We start from the raw sequence: 26,495 nt of genomic DNA, 5'->3' as shown, positions 1-26,495 counted from the left end.
ACCGTACCCCCGCGAGTAGGGGAGGGGGAGAGTGGACCATGCTTCCTTATGGCCCGAGGTGGAGGGAAGAAGGGAAAGCTGCGCGGGGAATTTCCGTCCCAAGGTTTTTTCCTCGTGGTCGATCTATATCTCCTTCTGAGATTAATACTGAATCTCACAATATCCGCATAATATAAATTTAAGTTCTTCGCGGCGTTTCCGCTATACAAGATTAAAAGGTGGAAAATTCGCGAGAAACATTACAAAAATTACATTTTGATTTTTGAGAAGAAGAAAAAATATCTCTACATAGTGATTGACTGAGTAGAAAAACAGTGAAACTTTATTGTTGGCCTTATTCGTTGGTTTCCTCTGCGAAAGGTGTTGTGAAATAGTACAGGATACTGAGATTTATCAAATTTATTACATGAAATTTGAGAGGATGGAAAATGATTACGCCATTTCCTTCCCGTTCATGTTCATCGCACTGCATGAAGGAAATAATCGAAGTTGAATTGTTGGACTCTACGTAGCTACTATCAGAATATATTTGCGAATATAAAATATCATACATATATTTTACCTCGTTACATTTGGATATTGATACAAGGATGAGAAATTTCCCATTATAAAATTGTAGAAAGAAGTTATTTTCTGAATAACATGATGGCCAGGGGAAGGGGGTTTGTCCCCCATAATCCATTTCGGTTGGCCCATGTTGCGTACCCTAGTTTAAATGTCACCGCACGCCACTGTCGCATGAGGCGAAAACTAGCAAGTGAGGCAGTACCACACAACTAGTCCAAGTCCAACTGGAAAATCCTGCAAGAAATCTAGCCCCGTGTGATTCAGGCTAAGTAACTAATAATTCTAAATTGTAAAGATATATTGTGTGTTTGCCTACTGGATCACCACTAATCAGTTCCATACAAGATGTGATCGTTTGGTCTCAAGCTTGGAAATCTACAAGAAACGAAAGGTTCAATGACTTCGTAACAGATCTAAACGATAAGTCCTTCCTTCGTTTTCTAGATCTATCGCTGGTGACGTAATGTGTCTGACCTTAGAGACCTCGGTTGCCAGCCGCGAAAACCTTTGCATTTTGCAGCGGAAATTGTACGAGGTATAAAAGGCAATGCCTCCAACGGCTCTTCGGCTGTGTTGGCACAATTGAACACAATTCCACAATGGCGAAGATTTTGGCTCTGATTGCTGCGTTCGTTGCTACAATCGCTGTAGCTTCAACCATCCCACAAGATGGCAGAGTTGGTAAGTTGATCTTCATCCACTATATTTTGCGCAACTCTACCCAATACTCAACTCCTGGAAAACTATGCGCCACTGGTGTCTGGTGACTTAGCACCAGAGTAGTTCAAGATGCAAGAACCCATAAATTCTAATGGGTTCCGTAACGGGACCTTTTTTCTCGCACAATTTAAATTCGGTCCAAGTTACCAATACGGAATTTGGACCGTATTTAAACTGATCCGGAAAAAAGTTTCCTCGACCGTATTTAAATTGATCCGGAAAAAAGGTTCCTGGACCGTATTTAAATTGATCCGGAAAAAAGGTTCCTGGACCGTATTTAAATTGATCCGGAAAAAAGTTTCCTCGACCGTATTTAAATTGATCCGGAAAAAAGGTTCCTGGACCGTATTTAAATTGATCCGGAAAAAAGGTTCCTGGACCGTATTTAAATTGATCTTGAAAAAGTTTCCTGGACCGAATTGAAATACTTTGAACATAAAAACGTTCTTTACTGTCCACAATCCATTTACGCTTGCTCATTTTCTCTCCTGGACCAGAATTGAATTTATTTGAAATTCCTGGACCTTAAACAACCCTGCTTACTGTTCAGAAGTAATTTTTGTATATTGAATTACGTAGAAACTTGGGTCAAGTTGAAACCAAACAAATTTGTCCTTAAAACTCAGAAATACCGAACATTTCTCTTGATTTCTAGGACAGGCAAGGCAAATGCTCGTTTTAAAAAAAACAATACAACATGGGAATCTTATTAATACCACTATTATTATTATTATACCTATTTTCCTATAGTTAGCTATACCTATTATTAGTAGTATCATCATTGCGTTTTTGGTACATGGGTAAAATATCGACTGAAGATCCCTTGGTCTGTTCTATAAATACACTAATCATTCGAAACCTTTGAATTGAATTGAACGAAGTTAAATAGAAAAGAAACATTCGTGGATTGAAGGAAGTAGCATGGAATATTGAATATCTTGATTGATCTGGCTGCCTGTCTGCCAATGGGAGTCAAACAATTAACAGTAATACATTTTAGTGACCTGGAGCTAACTAATAAATATACTACAGATAGATACACTAGTTTTGGCTATTTATAAAACTACGAGAACTACAAGTATTAGATTATGTGCAATGAAAGCGGACAACGCAGTCACTCCCAGAAAGTTTTTAGAGGGATCAGCTGCTGGTAAAGCATTAAAGCATTTTGAATGCCATTATGGGCAAGGAAAAAGAGCGAAATGATTACATTGATCTATTTTCTTCAGGAATGGGGATTTCCTCGCCCCTCCTCAACTATAACACTCCTTCTTCGATGTGATATGTTATACCCAGTGGCGTCTCGTTCCTTGGGGCTTCCGGGGCTTAGCCCCTAAAGAAAAACGGACGTATTGACGTAATTTTCAATCACCATAATACATAACTATCACACAATCTTTTAAAAGGCGATTTTTACCGACGTAAGTTCATCGTCAGCAGCAATGGATACGACAGCGCTCCTATCGGCATTGATGTCAGTTATCATCTCGGGGCTCGTCGCAGAGGAAGGCGTGGTCTACGCTACATGCTACAGTGAAGGTCACGTGCTAGCAGAGAGAGCGAAGGAAGGGGTGCAATGGGTTTGGATGTTGATTCGGGGCTACTTCCGTGGCGTCGCGTTTGTTCGATCCCGCGTGTTGTAGTGTAGCGTTGTGGTGGCTTTTATTCGCTATGAACAAAGTGGATTTCTTGCTGGCAACACCATTTCAGACATTGAGTGGCCAAGAAAAACTTGTTGTTAAACAATTAGGTCCTGACCATCCGAGTGTTACATTAATACAAAAACACAAATCACAATCACGCTCTTTCAATCCAGACTGGTACAATAGAAAACCGTGGTTGACAGCTAGCGAGATCAAGAAAACTCTCTTTTGTTTTAATTGCCTTTTGTTTGGTGGTGATGCTTCATGGACAGTTCATGGTATAAGTGATCTCAAACATCTTTCTGAAAGAATTAAGTCACATGAAACTAGTTCTTCGCACATTGGAAACTCGTTAAAATTGAGTTTGTTTGGAAAGGTTGATGTTCGAACACAAATCGATGAAGGATATAGACTGTCAATTACAAGGCACAATGAATTAGTCCGGAAAAATAGGCATATATTAAATAGAATTTTCGATTGCTTAAAATTCTGTGGTCGACATGAACTTGCTCTCATAGACGTAGCTAGAACTTTATATTTGGGTGTGCACAAAGAAAAAATGATATCTTGTACCTTTTTAATAGCATATTTTGCAACACAATCTCTTTGCTCTTTAACTGCACTGATGTTTGTAAAGGAATATAAATTCACTAAATGACAGTGTTGAAAAATTCTGAATATATGTAGTAGAAAAAAATCAAATTGCATAGAAATTACACACACACAAAATGTTCATAAATGTTACAAACAAATACATCAAAATACACGTCATCTATAACGAGAGATGTCTGTCAAAAGGTACAATGTTCTTAAACTCATCAATAACTTCATTTACATCAATAGACGAAGCTTTTTCCTGTTCCACAAATAGCAAGAGGAGGGCTTCCAATCTATCCTGCTTCTGAGTTGCTCTTAATTTAGTTTTAACTTGGGTAAGCTTGGAGAAAGCTCTCTCACACGTGCAGCTTGTGACAGGTATAGAAGAAAAGCGCTGTAATACAGAGTAGAATGCAGTAAATATCTTCTTTCTCCAATGACATAAAAAAAATCTAAAATGTATAGACACTCGTTTCATCAGCGATAACGCACACGTTTGTACCAAGTAATGACATTTTCAACTTCTTACAAACTGCCGCTTATTTTCTCTCTTATTGAAATATCTGTCTTTAATTCTCTTTGATAAAGCAGCCCATTAGGGTGTGCCTAGGCACACCCGGCACACCCCGTGGCTACGCCTATGCTTGCTCTACGAGGACATAACGAAAGAGAACAATCTTTAAACAGAGGCATCTTCCTAGATTTAGTAAATGAGATTGCTAAGCTAGATAACAGTTGGCATGAACATTTAGAGGAATCCAAAGTAAATAAATACACATCAGCCGTGATACAAAATGAGTTGTGTTAACAAAACAGCATGCGCTATTGAGTGCTGCGATATAATTATTCATCAAGCCGAAGAGAGATTTGCGGCAACTGAACATTTGGAGTGTTTCAATTTAGTTGACCCTGCAAAATTCAATGACTGGAGGAAGTCTGATTTTCTCGATGATTCGTGTAAGAATTGTGCCAAATATTATCCCTTCATAGAAGAGGGAAAACTAAAAAGTGAACTTCGTGTTCTTTATTGTAGTGAAGAGTTTAAAAACAAACTATCAGTACATTGCATTCGTTTTTCATTGAAAATGATTTAGAGGATACCTTTTCAGAAACAGTAAAAATGACAAACAGTTTTAACAACTCCAGTGGCAACAGCTGAATCTGAACGATGTTTCAGCACATTGAAGCGCATTAAAACCTGCTTAAGAAATGCAATGGGACAAGACAGACTCAATGCCTTGGCAGTGCTTACAATAGAGAAAGAATACATTGCAAACATAGAGGGCTTCAATGAAAAAATAATTACAAAATTTGCTGAGCAGAAAAACAGGAGAGCACAGTTCTTGTTTAAATGAGAACCAACGTTCGTAGAAAGGTACGTTTCACAGCAATACCTGTTTCTTTTGTAATTCATGTGAATGGTCATTATATTTTAAATTCTTTAAAAAAATAAGTCCAATTTTGTAGTTTACAGGAAGATAAATACCTGTTTTTTTTGTAATTCATATGAATTGTTATTACCTTTTAAATACTTTTTTTAAAAAATAAGTCCAGTTTTGTAGTCTAGAAGAAGAAAAATAGCTATTTTTTGTAATTCATGTGAATTGTCATTATATTTTAAATTCTTTAAAAAATAAGTCCCAGCCAAATTTGAGGCCACGAGACGCCACTGGTTATACCCTATTTCAAACTGGTCAAAATACTTTCAATATTTTTCTTGAATAACTTGCTTTATCTTAAAGTATATAACCTCTAAATCATTTTATTGAAATAACGTGTGTTGAACTCTCATAAATCATTAAAGAAGTTTTCGCACGGTCAAACTCGTAGACATGGAATTTCTTGTACAAAACAAGAATCCTAGAGCATTTTTTTTTAATTAAGGCTAATTATCAACATAAGGTTAGGCATTTTTTAGAAATGAGTAGCATGACTAAAGTGTTAATAGTGAGAAATATTTTTTTTAAATTTTCATCAAAACTAAATAAAAGGCATGGCCCATGCTTGTACAGTCAACGGCAAAGATAATGGTACGCAAATTGTCCACTACAATTTTCATTACTTTTTAATTCTACATCCTGTGTTGATTTAAGGAATGAAACTATGTTGGTTCGAAGCAGGCATTGTTCTCTGCTTATTGACGTCTTTATTTCAATTCATTGCCATCACATTGTGCAATACAGACCGAATTAAAATGGTAGACAATTCGCCTACTGTTTCTTTCGCCGTTGGGTGTACTATATGCTTGATGCATAGGCCTAGTGTTAAGTGAAAATAGAGAATGTTCGATTCAAAACGGAGCATCATAAAGTGGAAATAGAGAATGGTAATATGAAAATAGTGAATAGAAGTGCGAAAATAAAATAATGAAGGGAAGCAGCTCGCCAGTATTGAAATAGGGCAATTTTACTGCCCCTATTCATACATCCCGAACTGATAGCCTATAACTGGCCCTGTTCATCGCCACGAGAAGGACGAATGATGACTAATGAAACAGATTACTTCACTACCTTGGAGTGAAGAATCAAAACTGAACTATTTAATTTCTCTATCTTCTAAAATAACGGCGGCAACACACACAGATTAACGATAGAACTGCCATAGTTGTGTGTGTGTTATACGTCTGTAGGTTAATCACTACAATGAAGGTAGTGATTTCATTAAATGGATGAAGGAACAAACAACAGAATGCTTTAATCCGATTTCGAATTTAGGGTCGATATGGGCCCAGCAGAAAGATAGAAACAGCAGATAAGGAAAATCAGGAATTTTGAAAACTTTTCGTCCCACTTTATAGATTAGCTAAGATATCGGCAACAAACAAATGTCCAATGGAACATTCACATTATGCGCTTATATTTCAGCTGCTGATCGAACACTTCTGAACAAGCAGCAGACAATCATCAAACTCCTGCATAGAGTCCACCAGCCCAACCAATACCAGGACTTAGCTGAAATTGGAAACAGCTACGACATCGAGCAGAACTTCGAAAAATACCAGGTAAGCTCAGATTTCTAACATATAAAAGGTGAATGTTCATTGTTACTTTATTTACGCCATTTTTACCTCTAGATCAACCTCGGCAATGCATGATAAAAACTAATGGTTGAACTAACTCAATGTTACAACCAGGGTTCGAACATAGAAACTTTGCGTTTTACATTAACCACTCTGCCAAAGAGGCCAGCATGTAAAAACTGACAATTGAATCCATGGGCGTAACGTTAAATTTTGAAGGGGCAGAATCAAACTTAGGGCTTAAATTTGGGGTGCAAGACTAGAAAAGTTTTCCATCTCATAAAAAACCTCGTCCAGCATTATAGGCTAAATAATATAATAAATTTTTCAAACAACAAATATTACTCTTTATTACTTTACTTCAGGTCCCTGTAGATACGGAGACCTTGTAAATTGAACATTTTGAGGCAAATGCACCCTTGCCCCCACAAAGTTACGCCTATGATTGAATACATAAATGAATATGCGGAGAGCATTGATCTAGGTTTCCTCGTCATAACGTAACTAATTAGTAACCTTAAAATGTACTTGGTTAGAGAATTTGATAAGTCGCAGCAGTATTTTCGAAACTTCTGGTGTTTCTAGATAGAAATGTCCCATACTATGTAAAAGACTAAAAACAGTATGGTGTTCAGAATTTTCGAAAGGAGGGGTTACATATACTTCTTTTCTGATAGTCAACCCTCATTTCGCCATATTTTCCTGCCTCTGACGTTTCTTTTAGGAAAGTAGGTTATGACTCCCTCCGACTCCTCCTTGGGCACGCCATTGACAAACTATCTAGCGATCTGCCCGCGGATTCGTCCGCCGATATGAATAATACACACAGCCAACACCATCTGTTGAGGACTTTTTATTATAAAGTATTCTGGGTTCAGGGGGTTTAAGCTGTAAACGTAACAAAATTAGACAATTTAATCATAACACCCCCTTCTCTCCACCTCCATTAGGGGTTGAATTTCTGAAAATCGCTTTTTAGAAACTGAACTTTATACGATGAAGATCCCACATCCATGATGGGATTTATGTGTGCTACCCATTCGCGTATATAAGAGGAGGGTTTAACGGGTCCAAACACCTTTCATTCGATTAAAAAAAAATACATTAACTAAATAATTGCTTCAAGATTTCATCAAATCACCATAACATTTTAAAGCATTTTGAACATATAAGATCTACTTTTGAGGTGATCCGGAGATAATGAATGATCTTATGCTCGTCATGTACAATAATTTTATTTTATTCATATTTTCAGAAAAGTTGTATAAACATTCATTACGTTGATAATAAACTGGAAAATGTTGATAAATCGTGTATATATATATATATATGTTGATATATATTATGAAAAATTTAAAAATAAAAACGTACACTCCTGTTCAGATAAAGTGGAACATTCTTCAACTGTTCAACCAAAGTGTGCCACTTTAAGTGAACAGGAGTGTATATAATGAAAAATTATATTGTAATTGTTAATGTATTGGAATTAGTACAGATAGATATGTTTGTGAGAATTGAGATATATTACATCAAAATTGTTTAAAAACAATAATAATGTAATTATTAACCAGTTTCCATTGGCGAATAACATCATAATCAATAGTTATTAGTAATGTAGCAGGTCTTAAATTTTACTATAAAGTTAAACCATTCCCATTATTTTCCTATAAATACAGCCTTCATGCTACCCAAGGACTGACAGTAATATTTTGACCCCCCCCCCCCCCCGCCCAATACATTTTTTCAAGTTACAATTTTTAGGCCAAATGAAAATAACACCCGCTTCCAATCTACTGTTGCCTCTGTTTGTCAAATGTATACCTAAGAACTTTATTTAATTAATTATTTAATGTATGCCTATGGAACTTAATTTAATTACCAAGTTTTCTGTTGAATGTTCACAGAATGTGGAAGTTGTGAAGCAATTCATGAAACACTACAGACAGGGATTCCTTCCAAGAGGAAAGGTCTTCTCAATCCTGTTCGAGGAGCAGCGAGAAGAGATGATCAACCTGTTCGAGGTCCTCCTGACCGCCAAGGACTACGACACCTTCATCAAGACAGCCTGCTGGGCCAGGAACAGGATCAACGAGGGACAGTTCATCTACGCCCTCACCACCGCCGTCCTCCACCGACAGGACACCAAGGACGTCGTCCTCCCACCCACCTATGAGATACAGCCACACTTCTTCCTCAGCAACTACGTCATCAAGCAGGCTTACGAGGCCAAGATGAGAAGGGAGAATGCCCTCATCGAGGTCAACAACACCAAGTTCATCAGGAACGCCGACCAGGAAGTCGCTTACTTCAGCGAGGACATCGGCCTCAACCAGTTCTACTCCAACTGGAACAAGGATCTCCCATTCTGGTTCAAGAGGGAGTATGGTACCGAGCAGGAACGCAAGGGAGAGCTCTTCTACTACCTCCACCAGCAGCTGCTCGCTCGTTACGACTTCGAGAGGATCTCCAACGACCTTCCAACCATTGAGCCATTCCACTTCAGGAAGACCATCAAGGTAGGAGCTTAGAACTCATATTAGTATGCCTGAATCACACGAGGCTATATCTCTGCAGGATTTTTCAATCTGACTTGGATTTGCTGTGGGGCACTGGCTCAGCAGCTAATTTTCGTATCACACGATACTTGTTGGTATACTCTTGTTTCCACAAGAGTAGAGAAGCTAAATACTAGCTAAGCTAGTAGATGGACGAGTGATCTGAAGAATGTTGCAGAATAGCTACCTACTGTCCTTTTTAAAATGAAAGTAATTAAAATAAAAGTATAGACTAGAAATTGGATCGAAATAAAATATGGTAATCAACTGACCAACCTTTTTAATGAACTCTGGTATACTCATACGTCAGATTCATAGGATTCATTCATAAAAAAAAGATTTTCTTCAATTAAATATATCAAACACTTAATACACTTGTAAGTTGTAATAATAACGATTTTCATTATTCATTCATTTTTCTCATCGCTTTGGATAAATTCCTAAATATTAATGAACTGAATATGAATGCACATCTTCGTTACTTTTTCTTCTATCGAGAACTAGAAGCAATCAAAAACAACCAACACTTTGAAACAACAGACAAAAACTTCCCTTTGCCGAACTCACAGATTATCTTCACATACCCAAACTTTTGCTTTGATTGGCTGTTCCACAGAATCTAGCAGAGAAAGCCAGTTGCAATAGAAAATGGCCTAGTCATTAAAGTCAGTCAAGCAGCCAGGTAGCCAGTCCAAAATCCTATTGGTTGTTCGATGCATAAATCTTGCACGTAGTTCAAGTTATAAAGACATATCACTCAACATAGCCAACATATTTATTGGCAAAATAACAGCATAGCTCACACATAGAAAAACTATTTCTCATACATCATCTGGTTGTGTTTATATTAACTTAGTTGTTTCAGTTGATGGACAATAATGCTAATGACTCTGCTGTCCTTCTAAATTTGGAAATCTGCAGTCATTAATGGGTACAGAAGGTAAAGAAGTGTTAAGCCTTTGCACAATGGACCATTACATGTTTTATGGCATGACCTTTATATACTGGTGCTGTTCTCAGTGACAAAAAAAATGCCTGACCAACCTTCCCAACCAAGAATAATAATGATGCACGACACATAATTATTTCACATTTAGCTTCTTTGTGATTATTTCTCAGTTTTTTTAAGTACCGAGCAGACTTCCAGTCCATTTGAAAAGCAAAAAGTAACTGCTATTTCACAAAACAATAGTCATATCTCCGTCAGCCTTTTACAGTATTGATTATTAAATTGACTTACTTGAACTCATAACATTAATATACCCAGACAAAAATTGAACCAGGTTAAATTCAACGATCAAGGCCTTTACAGAGTGTTTCATTGATCAACAGTGTTTTCTTTCTTTTTATAAGGGATTCTCTCATGATATACAGCAGGTTAGTTCCGGATATGTTTTCAAAAGCTAACATCACTCTCATTTTCAACTCAATCCCTAAAGAGGAGTGATGTTAGCTCTTGGAAGCATATCCAAAACTGACCTGGCTGATATCTTGAGAGAATCTCTTCATTATCCGCTGCCGAAAAAGCTTCAAGAACTACTTTTTTTTTTAATGGTGATTTCACTGCTCATATAACATATAGCATTTCATCTGTAACTGAAATATGTAATTTGAGTCATCCAAACATGCTCTCATTACACTTTTTTTTAATTATAGATATGTCACCTAGAGTTGAATAAGATTCCTAACAAATATTGTAGATTTCTTTCACAATGCTAAACAACGCAATATTTAAATACGGAAATGTCTTTTTCAATTATGTTACCTCCATATCTTGTCCAAGAGGTAGTTTGAGCAGATTCGGAATAATTTCTCTCAGATGAAGCTTTCATTAACTTTCAAATCCACTTCTTTCAGCATGGTTATGCTCCCAGGCTTTCCTACAGGAATGGTGTGGATTTTCCAGTCCGCCCTGACGACCTTCACTTGCAGGACTTGGATACTCTCAAGATCAAGGAAGTTCAAGATTATGAGAGAAGAGTGAGGGACTCCATTGATCTGGGATACGTCATCACAGTAAGTTCTCAAGCTTACTTCATGAAGAGTGTGAACCAATAGCTCATAACCTACATCTCTCACATATTCCAGTCATTAAACCCTTATTTAGACACATCTAAATTCAATGGTCAAGAGAAATAGACCTTTGAAGAGATTGTATGCCACATATGCTCACTCCCACGGAAGTGTATTGATACTGTATTTCTGATTCATTCCTAAGTCCAATATCACAAATAATCTTTCTCAATATTAAATACTATCTAGAAAAAAAATATTTCTTTGAGGAACTTACCTTCTCAGCAGTCTAACAGTGCCTCAATAGCTAAATTCTTGTGTCCACAGAGATGATATATCTACTTCATTTTTTTTTATCAAATCTATCCACTTTTAACCTGCAAATACATAAGATGTCGAAGTTCAGAAGATTGAAAATATGTGCTACAGGATTTTAAAATATTCCTAACTGCAAGATACTGAAAAGCATAATTATAAGGGCTTGTGCTTATGTACAACATTGAGCTGGTTAAAAAATGTATGGAAGACTTCATACAATTAGAAGTTTCTTTCCAAAATCAAAGTTCCTGTGTCTTGCCATGTTTTTAACATTGTAAAATTAAACCAATGATCACATTTAAACTCTTTGCTTATACAAATTTCAGATCAACCTTGATCCGTCCTCACAGATGGTCGATTGATTGATTGATTTACTTTATTTTACTTCGAGTTTTGTGCCTCTTGGCTAATTTGCGAAGATGGGGATGAGTGATGAAATTGATGAATGGACATTCACAAACAACCAAGCCCGAGCGGGATTCGAACCTGCAGCGGGATGTGCTAACCACTCTGCCACAGGGTCTGGCGTCCTCACAGATGGATAACAAGTTAAAACATGTATAAAAGTATGATCGAAGATCATTTCAGGGAGATCATTTCCTACTTTCTACAAAGTGGAAATGAATCTAAATCAGTCACTGGGAATAAAAGGTTTACATAAGCACAATCCCTATCAATCTTCTTGTAACTAGTTCTCAGCATGGTGATTTAAACTTTTCCTCAATAATAAATACTATGATTTACTCATAATTATTATTTTTCAGTAGAAGGAGTTCTTGAGTTTCTAGGTGAATAAGCACAGACTTCTTTTATTTTTGGCATCAACATAATATTTATTTACATGACTTACTTTCATTGTCAATTTCAATATACTTTATTTCATTGAAACTACCTAATGATTAAAAAAAATGTTTGAATTCTTGCAGGAGGAAGACAACCATGTGCCAATCAATGACGAGAAGGGCATCAACATCTTGGGCAAGATCATCGGAGCTTCTCTGTACGATACCAGTGACTACTATGGCTTCATCAAGAACATGTACCAGTCTCTTGTTGGACATGTCATTGATCCCCTGCACAAGTATGGAGTAAGTGGAAACAAATCTAACTACTTAGTCATTTATTATAATCAGTTTTAAATCTTGCTTGTGTGTAGCAAGAGTGGTTCCAAGATCATGAGGTATTCTGCTGAATTAAGATAAAGTATTCGCAGTGACCACAAATCACTAGAAGATGAAAGCATATTCATCTTGTGACACAGATGTTCAGTTATTTCATTTATTACTTATTTTTTGTTTAATAAGCATGATGTTATTATATGATGTGTAGTTAATCATGATCACATTATTGCTAATGTAAAAATACTCTGTAATGTAAGTTTTGAGCATGACAAAAAGAAATGAATGTACATAAATAAGTGATTAATATATGGCCATTTTATAATAGTGACGTCCAAGTTTTCACTGAATTTATAAAACTATAAGTAGATTTTGTTAAAAGAAAATACTAGGATGATTTGTTGAAGCTTGAGCAAAAGTCTCAATCTCTCATCTGATACTAAGTCTTTGTGATCCGGAATCAGGAGTTTGCAATCAGAAAAGTTTCCTTGCATCAGAAAAAAGTGCAGTTTATCATCAATTCATATTTCATGCATACTCAAGTCCCATCCAATAAAGTGGGATAAAAACAATACCAGGTGAATTGTACAATGCCATGTTCACTCAAATTGCCTTAACAATGCAAGGTTCAAGAATTGAAATACGGGTTCTTGGCAGGAAGAAACTAGAAAGTACTAATCATATCCTCACACAAATAAGTAACAATATACTTATGCTTCATTAGTACACAGGTATATAACGAGACTGAATTATTTTATCCACAGGTGCCCCCAAGCGTCTTGGAGCACTTTGAGACTGTAGTCAGAGATCCAGTGTTCTACAGCATCCAGAAGAGGATCTACAATCTTGTCCAGAAATACAAGGAACAACTTCCAACATACACCAAGGAACAAGTAAGTTAAGCATCTTTATGCACCAGCTGTGAAGATGTGAATGAGGCCACATACAAATCGAAATGACAGAATCATATTCATATCAATCAATCAATCCAGTTTTGAAGTAATCTATAGTTAAAAATGTAGATTTACATAGGTGTTAACTTTGAATTTTAAGAAAAAAGATAAGTAAAAAGAAGCCACTTTACAGTTTATCATTCATTTTATATAAACAAGAGTTTTATTTTCTCTTTTGGCACCAATAATTTCGGAAATTATAAACTATTTGATATACTGTTGTAACCTATAACAAAATGTTTAGTACATTATGCCATCTGTTGATAAATTATTTACATACTATATGAAAATATTTGCAAATATTTCAGGTCAAAAAACTTCCTAAATATAATTGAAAATATCTTTTAAAATATTTTATTTTTTTCATGTCAAATTTTCAAAAAAGATAGGAGCTATATGTTATTGTAAAACACAGAAATTATATTTCAATTGTCACCTCTAGTCTACACAGGACTTTTTTTTTCGGAGAGCTGGTATTTAAAGGTGGATAGAACATAGCTGCGTTCTGGGGCTGGGAGGTAGGATACACAACAATATACCATTTGTAATTCATAATTACCATTTAAAATCTTTGTTTTAAAAGTGGTTCAAAGACAAGAATGGTAATCATGGGTCATTTAAACTGGGGGATTAGCATTTAAAACTTTACTTTTTCCTGAGCCATCTACTGCTTTCATTAGAAAATTTCAATTTCCTAAATTTTTTGGCTGTGACACCAGAGGGATCAAATCCAGGCCTGGGTGTTCTTTGTGAATGTCCATTCATCAATTTCATCACATCATCCTCATCTTCATGATTAGCCCAAAGTGGCAGAACAACAAAGTAAAATAAGTCAGATCAATCAATTTTTCAGGAGGGCCTGCCACTCCCCCACTTCCCTGTGTGAACTTCAGTAATTGTGTGTCAATGATTGCCTATCATTAAGATATGCTTCAAAAAACACTTATTGCCGAAACTGAACTTGCATTTTATGAGTAAGAATATTTGTCTCTCAGACAATTGCTTTTATGTATCAACTTCTTGCACAAAATTTGCACTAAGAATGAATAACTTATACTCCTGATTATCAGCAGCAATAAAAAAAATTGATCATCCTACCAATCTTCAGCAGAGGCTGTGCCCATTGTTCTGTAAATTCAACTTCCATCGTTTCTTCTGCAGCTGTACATCCCCGGACTCAAGGTAGAGAATGTTGAGGTCGACAAACTGATCACATACTTCGAGGATTACGATGTGGACTTGACCAACGCCATCGATGTCAACACTGAGAACTACCAAGACAGCGAGGAGGTTACCATCAAGGCCCGCACCAAGAGGATCAACCACAAGCCCTTCAACCTGAAGGTGGAACTTGACAGCGATGTAGCCAAAACTGTCTTGGTCCGTGTCTTCGTTGGACCCAAATACAACTACCTCGGCCAGGAAATCCCACTCGAGAAACAACGCCAGTACATGGTCGAGCTTGACAAATTTCCTGTCCAAGGTTAGTGCCAGTTCAAACATGATTGTTTGTTGAAAAAATGTCAATTCACATTGTATGGACTTTATAACGGATTGATTGATTTGCTTTATTTTACTTTGCTTTTCTGCCACTTTTGGCTAATCGCGAAAATGAGGATGAGTGATCATTTGATGAAATTGTTTAAGGGAGACTTACCAAGGACATCCATGTCCAGGCCAGGATTCAAACCTGGGACCCTTGGTGTTGTAGCATGCTGTGCTAACCACTCCACCACGAAGGCTGGCTAGTGTGTGCATTTTATTGCCCACTTTTAAACCAGAAGAAAATAATTATAACTAAGGTTTAGATTTTTGCCTACCTGCCTTTTCTTTATACTTTGTATTAATACATGGGCGTCAATGTTTTTAATTAGCTTCATGTTATTTTGAGCCTGAAAACTAGGCTAAGAATTTGCCCTTAAGGCTTGGCTGCAATTTCGAATTTTCTTCTCGTTTCAAAAAATCGCTATGATATTCCAAAATCCGAGAAATTACATTTGCTCAGAATACTTTCTAGAGCATTCATATAAATCTTCTTGTGGATTACTTTTGCTGTTGCTTAGATATTCTCAATAGTTTCATGATTACATAAGTCTATTAAACTATTGATAATGTCTAGACAAGAGTGAAAGAAAACCACATGGATATTTGAATGGAGAGGAAAATTTAAAAAAGCTGCCCTTGCAGTGGCCAAAGGTCCAGCCGAATATCAATCATCAAAAAGCAATTTGTCTTTTCTCTACGATCTTTGTAATCTGTACTTCCTTATATAGTGGTGGACATGAGTAAGGCATTAACAATATTATTATTCATATAATAATTTATAATTAAGAATGAAGATGAGAGTTCATTTTTCAAACAACTTGCCCAGGATCAATTATAAAAGGCAAGATGAAGGCATGTCACAAACTTCTGGCTTGTATCAATTTCATTGAGTCAACAACATCATTACAATGTAGAATGAACCACGATTGCAATAAAACTGTTGTTAGTTAAGTACTGCCTCCAACATTTAATACGTTGATAACAACATGTACCATATTCTTCATAAAACAAACATTACTATGTAAAACTTCAAGTGAAAAGCATGTGCTTGTACTGATAATAGACAACCAGTTCAAATTAGCCTTCTTTACAAATTCCTTATCTTCCTGTTTAGTTGAGGCTGGCAAGAATGTTATTGAGAGACACTCCAGAGATTTCAACACCATTGTGCCTGACCAATACTCCTACAAAAACCTGAAGAAAATGGTGGAAGGAGCACTTGAAGACAAGAACCAATTCTACACCCAGAAGGTAAGGTATCCAATTTGCATATGGATCACTGTATCACTTCACTCATCTGTACACCTACAGATGGCTCCACCTTCAATTATCAATCAAATAAACCTTATGTGCATTTGTTAATGAAATAATTAGCAGAATATTGAACAAGATGACTGAGAAAATTATGTACAATATATATTTACTTAATTCTTGATCACTGGGAGACAAGGAGTAATATACCTTGAATGACAATAAAACCAATAATACATATCCTACAGAAATAAAAGGTTATCAATGAATACCAAACTGGCTTGCAGGGAATGTTCGATTTTCTTGACAGCTAAAGTTTCTCTCATCTTCAAAACACTGTTTGTCAAACTTTGTTTAAGTCCACTTTATACTCACATAGGCTAAGTGGAACTGGATCTACAGTTAAAAATTAGATCCCAACCACTATGTGGCTCCACCAGGAATCGGCCTCAGGAACTGCTTGACTACAATGCAACAATAGGGAGACATGGGAGAAGAAAGGAAAAAATACAGAAGAAAAAACAAAATTAACTTGCGGCCAGATTAACATTCTTATCAATTACGTTTTGGGGGGGGGACCTATAAAACTATAAGATTCTTTTATAATTTATCAATATGGCTGGATAATTATGCATATTGCATATGCATTTTCTGAACATTATTTGCATAAGCAAATGCACATATAAATCATATATTTAAACTTCTTGCATATTTTAGAGCCAAAAACTACTACCAAAATTGTATTTTATGTCTGTGCTTTTGGCATGTTGTCTTAAGAAAATAACTTCAAATTTATTTCCGTCACTGCTGTTCATTCTCTGCTCTCTTACAAAACAAGGAGATGGGACTTCGTTTTGATGTTCTTGCAGGAACACACAACCACTATTTATTTAGATAGAAATGACAATTCAATGGACAGTGTATAGATGATCTTGAATTTGATGTGTTAGATACTGTTGCTTTAAAATATTGTCCAATTTTATCCTGTGAAGGTTTTTTTTTTTGCCGGAAACAGGAGTTTCAAGATTGAAAACTTTAGATATATCACGTTGTAATAAAATGCAATCACGACCTGCAAGGAATGTACTTTTCTTTAAGAAGAATTCAGAACTAACTTCTAAATTTACTACACGTTAAATCATATGAGCTGAAAAAAGAACAAATATTTGCCTACATGTAGTGTTCTTGGAGCAACTGAAGAAATGGAAGGTATTTGTCTAAAGTGCATATTTATTTGCATATTTTGTACCTTTTTAGTGCATATTTTAGAAGCATAACTATCCAAGCCCTATTTATCATGTTGGCACAATGCCTGTTTTTCACTATTCAATATTTTTCAAATAATGAATGTTTGTATGCAATTACAGCAAAAGGTTCACTGTGGGTTCCCCGAGCGGCTGTTGATACCCAAGGGCAAAGTCAATGGTCTCCCTGTTACCCTTTTCATCATGGTTTCCAACTTTGAAGAAAATGTGGATGCCTCCATCTACCAAGAGCCTTTCATCTACTGCGGCACCGAGGAACACAAGTACCCAGACAGCAAACCAATGGGTTACCCCTTCGACAGACAGATCTACGACGAAGAGGAATTCCACGTGCCCAATGTGTACTTCAAGGATGTTCTCATCTACCACAAGAGGGAAGGCAGCGATGTCACAAGGAACGAGAACTTGTAAATAACTAATTCCCAATCACTGAAAAAGTGAAACTTATCTCCGGAACGAACCAGCTCTCAAACTGTGATCATCTATGCATTTTTGTGCAAGTTCAAATAACAGAAATAAAATATTTTTGTTAAAACAGAATGTCTGTTAATTTTCCCTCATTATTAAAAGTTGAATTGTGGACAGAGAGAATATGTACTTCATATGGAAAGCATGCCTCATGCAGGAAAGTACATAGTTTTAACTTGCATTGAAATCAGGAAAGAGGAACAAAAAAAACACACGTGCCATGAAAATAAAAGCTCACAGAGCGCCATCAGGGTTTTCGGTGTTAGATGATAAAGTGGACTAATAGATCGTTACTGTGTGTTGTTGAAAGATCAGTCCAGTTCCTACTTGGTTTAACAGAGTGTCAGTTTCACCTTTTTTATCTTTCCTTCTTTTCCTAACAACAGGGATGTGATAACCTCAATATACCTAGGGCCCTTTGTAGTCTTTTTACTTTCATGGTGTGTGTTCTATTCCTGCTTCCCGATTTTAATGTATGTAAAGTTCTCCATGCACATTGCACCATGCCATGAAGTCACACATGGGGGGATGTGGGGCCTCGCATATTCTTGAGCTGACATTTTTGGAGGTGGTGTGACCAGCAGAATGATGCGGCCATATTTACCCACCAGGTACCCATTTACTTAAGGTTGGGTGAGCCCCAGAGCCACTTAATGCAGGAACAAGGCTGGAAAAATTGCAATCTTACATCAGCCACCATAGGAATCGAATCTGGGTGTCTCACATGGGAGCCAGATGCAGTACTGAATAGACCACTGCAGCTCCCTTTAATGAAGGTAAGACTACAAAACTCCATACATATATTGCTCATAAAGTAATGTAATTTTGCCATTCCCATTATGTTGTTTTAATTGTGACAATATACAAGGTGATTCAAAATTATTGCTGAGTTTCCATTATCTATAATTTTCAAATAACACACAAGATTAAATCATCTTGTATTTGCATATACATTTATTATTTATGTATTTAATGTAGTGTGTTGACTTGCTACCAGGAAAATTTATTATAAAGAACATACATGCACTTGTATATAAGGACACTTAAAAGTGGCCACATTTTGCAGTATTTATTCCAAGAAAAAAATGTGTGTGGTTCAATAACCCTTTGAGGGGGAGGGGGTCTGCCAAATGGTTATTTCCTGGGTAATGTGCGGTCAGTGCATTAAGTACCATCACCATTGTTTTCCAGTTTCAAGATCAATCACGTTAAGTTTTCAAGTAGCTCTCCAGGAGTAACCAGAACTGCCAACAATGACAAACACAAGAATACCATTTGCCTCACGTGACTGAGGAAAAACGTGAAAATCTCTTGCTGCTATTTTCAAAATGTTCACATTTTTAATTGACTACAGGTTACATTAAAATAGACAAAGACTTTACCTGCATAGTGAAGTATGTAACTTTCATGGCTCATTTCATACATTTTATTAAAACAAATCTTATCTAGATAAACTTTTAGATAAACAGTGTTAGCAGAAATGTCACCAGTGACTGGGACCAGTGGCGTATGTAGGATTTTTTTTCAGGAAGGGCTGGAATTGTAAAGATAGATATTACATAACTGCTTTCTAGGGGGACGGTATACACAATAAGATAATTCATATGTTTAGAACTTTCTATTCTCAAAAATGGCATCTCTATGGTTATTTTAAGTTGTTTTTTTTGCATTTACCACTCAAACTTTTTGGAGGAGGCTGCAGCCACATCAGGCACCCACCACCTCTGCATATGCCAGTCACTGGGAGAGAGCAGATTCCATTTTTCACCCAATGCCAATGCTCTTCCCAATTGCCACCGATATCAATCACATTTGTAAATTGAAACAATTTTAAGTAGTTCAAAATATTTATGAATTTTAAATTGGAACTACCACATTTCACTGCACAATTGTCACAGATTTTACAGGGTCCGTTCTGAAAGTATCCGAACTTATTTATTTGCAAACAATTTATTGATGACAATTGCAACTGCTGTCAATATTCTTCAATGTAGGCACCTTCAGCCTCAATACAGCGAGTATAGCGACTTTTCCACTCTTCACAGCAGTCCTGGAAGTCCTTGACGGACACCCTCTTTAATGCTGCGGTCATGGCAGCTTGAACTTCTTCAACTGACGCAAAACGCTTCCCCTGGAGCACCCTTTGGACCTCGGGAAACAAAAAGAAGTCAGCCGGTGCCAAGTCCAGGCTGTAAGGGGGATGAGGTAGCGTTGCCACGTGTACGTTGGCCAAAAAACTCACCTACCAACAGCACTGTGTGAGCCAGCTCATTGTCATGGTGAAGCATCCACCTGTCGGCGCTGTCAGTCGGAGACGCTGAAGCACTGTCTTGTAGTAAGCTGCAATTAAGGTGGCCCCAGCAGGTACAAACTCTTTGTGCACAACCCCCTTCGTGTCGAAACAGACAAGGAGCATTGTCTTCACCTTGATTTTGACGAGGGGACGCGGGGGTGTGCCATTCTGAACTTTGTTTCTTGCTTTCGGGGTCGTAAGCCTCCCGTAGCATGGTTAAAGTCTCCGTAAAGTTTATTTTCAATTTAACACATAATTTCACAGCATAGCGCTGTTCTGAAGTGCGCTCCATTTTCACCAAATCCACCACTGCAAATTCTTGACGCGATGTTTTTTCCATGTACACAACACGAGCGATTGCACCTCAACCACTGCTCGCAGGCAACTGAGCGAGGCCTTGTTTTGAAGGTTAAGGTCCCCACTGCCACCTGGCGCAGCTTACCTGAACCCTCGACTGATTCTCGCACCGCGCTGCGGACAGTTCGGATACTTTCAGAACGGACCCTGTATGCCACTTTTTTTTTTTGGCAAAAAAGTGGGGTGCAACCATTACGTCAAGCTATCATTTTAAAAAAGAAGTGCTGATATTACTTGTAATTAAAAATCATGTGCAAGATTAGGATGCACGGAATACTCGTCAATTTAATAGAGTCCAAATCGACAGTCATCATTTCTTTATGACAGTTTTTCGAACATTTTTACGGTCTGAAAAAAAGTTCACACATTAGTTGTTATTGATTTGTACATCATAGTCGAAAAATTACACTCGAAAAAATTTAATTTGGGAAGTACAAACAACCAAATTTAACCTTCTGTGGCGCTATGATTGGTTTTGTATTCTGAAGTGTCAATGCAACAATTACGTGATAAAAGGTTATAAACCAATTTTTGGGCTGGTAAAACAGTGTGTGGCGATTATGCAATGGTGACGACTATGTGGTGAAATAAAATAACAATCTACTAGAGATTTGCTTTAAAATATTCATAATTTTCCACAAAATAATTATTTCATCACAAAATACATTCCCCCTGCATTGCTGTTGCATTTTGCAAGTGGTAGGACTCGCAAAAGGTGTTGTGCAGCATTTCTGGGAAACTGTGAAATTCGGGAACTCCGGAAAGAATTAACCAATATCGGTGATTAAATTTGAACTAATATTTGCACCACTCTCCACCGAGCCCTACTACAACTTTAAACCAGACATAAGGACAATTACGGTAATTTAATAATGATTTTGTAAGTTAAGAACATGAAACAGATGGGGAAAAAATTTGAAAACCTAACATAACCATATTCGCACACTTCATACATAAATTCGACCTTGCCACAAAAAGTTAGTAAAAATAAATAATAATATAAAAATATGTTTCTCAATACCATATAGTCCAGTGGCATATGTCAATATTTCTATAATCCGTGGGTTTTTGAATGAAGGGAATATATGACTACCGGTAATATGTTGCTAGTGTGGTACACAATAATGTATTTCCAGGTGTTTTGCCCTCAATTGTGGCAGAAGGCCTGTGTGACGTCATAAATCCAACATGGCTACCGCTTCATGCACTAAGTAAGAAAATCCATCATAACTCCTTTAATTGTAGTTTTGGAATTGTTTTTATAAATACATGTTTTGTTCAGAATTGAAAAAGGAACAAAATTGATTCTTACAGTTTTTTTCATATCTTTCACTGTTATGGAGATACATATATCTAATGAAACTATTTCGTGCCCTTTTCTGCAAGGATTCTTTGCATATTTTACACTTTGCTTGACATTCTCGCATATAAAGAGGAAAAATTACTTTACTGCCTGTGATATTTTGTTGATGCCTACTATTGTGGCGTATTGCCTGTGTGACATTATACATCCAAGATGGCTGCCTCTGCAGACATTAACAAAAACGACCCTATCTACTTAACTCCTTTAGGAGTAACTTTGACCATTTGCAAGTTCGTTTGGTTTTTACACGAAGGGAAGACATGTGTAGGGAGGATGCTTTCATTTGGAGGCATGCAATCATGTGTTACAATGTGTCAGAAACCATACATCACGTCCGAAATCTAAGATGGCCACCTTGGAGGTTCTGCATATCCTGATTTAGTGTTCGATTATCAGATTTTTCTCCAGAAGCCTTTTTAATAATTAAAAAGTGAAAAATATTATTATAATTTTTATAACTACAGTAGTGTCCAAAAGTTAAGCATAACTAAGATATGAGAAAATGTTTTATTAATAAAGAACTGCATAAAACAGTGAAAATTAATGAAAATATTATATGGTATACAATAGAGTAGAATGCATGAAATTAACAATATCAAAAATAAGAAAATAGAAGATACTTCCTTGATGAAAAAAGAGACTTGTATGGGGAGAAGTTACCCCTAACAGCTACAAAACCTTGCCACGACATACCATGCTATTTACAAGGTGGTTCAAGAGTTCTACAGGCAGCTGGTTCTATTTCCCATGAAGAGGGGTGCGGAGCTCTGGAAATGTCTTTGGTGGAGGATCACGAGCTAACTCGTCTCCTTAAGACAATACAGGATTTATGTCTGGGGACCTTGGTGGCCAATCCATGCGGTGCATTTATTCACCTTCAAGAAAGTCATTTACCAATTCGGTTCGATGCGCACATGTATTATCAACATTTTCATCTTTGAATTTTAAGTCTGAGCCGACTGCCCCTCTGAAAAGTCTCACATGTTGTTGAAGTACCTCGTTTCTGTGCCTCTGGACAGTAAGAGTACCTCCAGCAGACATATGCAGCTCCGTACATTCATTGAGCATGTCGTCTTCCCATACCAGTATTCCATTAAACCGATCCCTTTCCACAATATTCCTTGGATTAAATCATGATCGAGGTTCTCTCCAGATGAATGTGCGACTGGAATCATTTTGCAAACTGAATCTGAACTGATCTGTGAAAGAGCACGTTCCTTCATTTGTTTAGGGTTCAATTTTGATTATGCTGACTCCACTGTAAGCGGACCCTTCTGTGCACTGGATCAAGCGGGACACATGTAGAGACCAGCTGTCCTGAGTCTCCAGTACACAGTTTGGCGAGAGAAACTGTAACCCCTGAGGTGGCTGCAACTTTTGAGGACAGTTGTCTTGCAGGCATCGTCCAGTTTCGTCCTGCAGTTAAAGCCAGATATCGGCCCTGTTATGGCATTGCTACTCGTTGACAACCTTATTCTGGTCTACCATGAACAGCTGTGTCTTTGAACCGTCAGCAAAGCCAGGACGGTAATCACTGCCGTGATTTCAGTCTGTGTTTCATCTGCTTCCAGACGTCCGATGATTCTTCGCTGACGTGTTTGTGGCATGTTCTTACTGTACATTGAACCCTTTACCAAGAGATTGTCCTCCGATTACAATGAGTGTTCGATACAGAATGAGGCACTCTTGTTCTGATATGTTGTGTTTTGTTTACCTTTCAATCACGGGCCTATTTGACACTAGTAGCACTGTTGCCTTTGCGCGTAAGGTGAGATACACTCCTTGATGATTATTTATGGTCTCTCCCTTCTATTTTTTGGACACTACCGTATTGTGGTAAAGGAGTAATGACGTCGCCTATGACTTTCTCATTCAACATTCTCTGAAGCTCTAGGCAGTGTCAATATGACAGGAATGATCTTGTCATCCTCATTTTCTCTTTTCCCATCAACAGCCTATTGAGATGGGTAGATTTGGATGATCCTTTTCTGCTTTTATTTGACTCCAATACTTGAAAATAACTCCTTCTGAAAAGAAGTGTGAGGGGAACTTTGGTTGGAGCAAGACGTGAGCCTTGAACATCCCTTTTCGTGAACAGATATCATCGTAATTTGGCGAAATATTTGATTTTGGTGTCATGCAAAATCCTGTCATCAAATTCGGGGTGTAAGAGACACCCAAATATAAACCTCACTTCTACGAAGTACACCCTGGACTGCATTTTGCAGACTAACATTGCTCTGACGTCTAGGCCCTCCCCGATGGCACAGTGGTATCATAGTCGCCTTGTAATCGGTGGAGGCACATATAGCCGTTCAGATCCAACTTTAAATTGTAGTTCCAGTCCCAATTAGTCTTACTGTGCATAAAGTGGACTTATATAAAACACCAACTCAATCAACCAATCAATGTTCTGGCATCTGGACCCATAGGACTTCGAGTTGTGTGCTGCCCTTATGTGTTTGTGATTGTCCTTTCATCTATTTCATCTTATAATTCATTTCCATCTTTGAAATTAGCCGAAAGTAGTAGAAACGAGAAGGAAAATAAATCAATTCATTCTTTCATTCTGCCATCTTGGTCGTCAAATCCAGGAGAACCAAGATTTGCAAGAGATTCAAGCACATCATCTTCTGCACCATCAAATGCCTTCAACAACCACTTTTCTGCCTTCTTTGCAAGTACAAACAAAAACTGGGATACCATTAATGGATAATGTGAACGATGCAGCCAAAGTGACCCTCACACCTTTCACCAGGAGGAGTTACTTCCAAGTACTGGAGTGAATTAAAAGCAGAAAAGAAACATCCAAATCTACCCAGCCCAATAGGCTGTTGAATGGAGAAAGAAGAAAATGAGGATGACAAAAAGATCATTCTTGTCATATTCACACTACCTAGAACTTCAGAGAAGATTACAGTTGACATGAGGTTGTGGAAAGAGGAAATGTTCACGCATATGCAGGGATCAGTCACTGTGACATACTGAACTGTCTCTTTGTAGTGCAGATGAAGAAAGGTGTGAAACAATGACTTACAGGACAGACACTCAAATAAGAGTGATGAGGAATTTGAATAAAGTTACTATATTGATGACAATATATTTCCCAAATGATTACAACCACTCTCAATCTTGATGACTGGTAAGCTGCTTAAATTTCAAAAGACAATGTGGAATTCACAGGCGATGTTATTACTCCTTTACTGTAATATTTATAATAATAGTAATGATAACGATAATAATAATAATTAATATTTTTCATTTGTTATTTATTAACAGAAAATGCCTCTGGAAAAAATCTGATAAACAAACTCTAAATCAGGTTATGGACAGTATTTCATGTGCAGAACCTTCAAGACGACCATCTTGGATTTGGGAAGTCATGTATGGTCTCTGACACAATATCCCGCAAGACACCTGTAGTAATACATGATTGCATGCCTCCAAATGAAAGCATCTTCCATACACATGTCTTCCCTTCGTGTAAAAACCCAACAAACTTACAAATGGTCAAAATTACTCCTAAATGAATTAAGGAGTTTTTGTTTGTTAATGTCTGCAGAGCAGTGGCGAAGCTCCTATGAGGCTTTTGAGGCTTAGCCTATTCAAAAAATGTTGAAATTAAAATGTTCTTGTACCCTGTAACAATCAAAGTTCGTTAAAACGAATTAAACTATGTAATCCGAACATTTGGTTCCGCCGATCCTTCCAAATATCTCGTCAGTCAGGCCAGAAAGAGAAGAGCGCGTTCGGTCCGAACTGTGAGGCTTTTGACGAAAAGCCTCGCGTTAAAAGGCAGCTACAGCGTGAGCTCTGCGTAGGTGGAAAAGGGGGGGGGGGGGGCTGCCGATTCGCTGGGTGAAAGCGGCTAGCCTCAGAACCGACCTGTTGTGCTTCTAGTCTTCTTGTGCAAAGTGCGTCGTACACGCTCTGCATTGTTGAATGTTAATTTACTTCAAGTGCATGCGCGCGTGTGTTTGTGTGTGTGTGTCACATAGTGTATTTATGTTATAAAAATATAATACTGTGAAATTATATGTTGAAAACTCTAAAGATGTTTAAAACCTACGAAATCTTGGACACACTGACTGTACAAATGGAAATACGTTTTGGAGATCTTGAAAAGATAAAGTTTGTTGAATAGCTTTGGGGGATATAAAATACATTTTCCTGTGATGAAATTAAATAACCTTCTGTCCACATATACATTTTTCAACAAAGAATGATTAGAAAATGATATAAAGAATATCTATGCTGATGAAGAAAAGCATTTACTTCCTGCAGACCTTCTAAAATTCATAGTTAGCAATGATCTTCAAACAATCTACAAAGAAGTAACACAACTTATCAAGTTGGTCTTGACATTCCCTGTTACAACAGCTTCCTCCGAAAGAAGTATGAGCACCCTCAAGAGAGTAAATATTATGTCCGCAATTCAATGAAAAATGAA

The 26,495-nt window shown here is 37.1% G+C and overlaps 1 protein-coding gene across 1 annotated transcript; it reads left to right on the top strand.

Moving 5' to 3' along the window:
• Positions 1–1,090: 1,090 nt before the first annotated feature.
• On the top strand, positions 1,091–18,104 carry LOC146000447 (allergen Cr-PI-like). Its single transcript, XM_083138094.1, has 9 exons — positions 1,091–1,248; positions 6,392–6,528; positions 8,451–9,062; positions 10,959–11,117; positions 12,359–12,520; positions 13,315–13,443; positions 14,665–14,986; positions 16,163–16,299; positions 17,667–18,104. Exons 1-9 carry the CDS (start codon positions 1,167–1,169, stop codon positions 17,973–17,975), a joined length of 2,049 nt encoding a protein of 682 aa, XP_082994220.1. The 5' UTR covers positions 1,091–1,166; the 3' UTR covers positions 17,976–18,104.
• The last annotated feature ends 8,391 nt before the right edge of the window (positions 18,105–26,495 follow it).

The sequence above is a fragment of the Lepisma saccharinum genome, chromosome 16 (genome assembly GCF_977018435.1).
Source record: "Lepisma saccharinum chromosome 16, izLepSacc3.1, whole genome shotgun sequence".
In the NCBI taxonomy this organism is placed as follows: domain Eukaryota; kingdom Metazoa; phylum Arthropoda; class Insecta; order Zygentoma; family Lepismatidae; genus Lepisma; species Lepisma saccharinum.
Note: the sequence above shows the minus strand (reverse complement) of the source record. Positions and strands in the feature narration are given on the sequence as shown.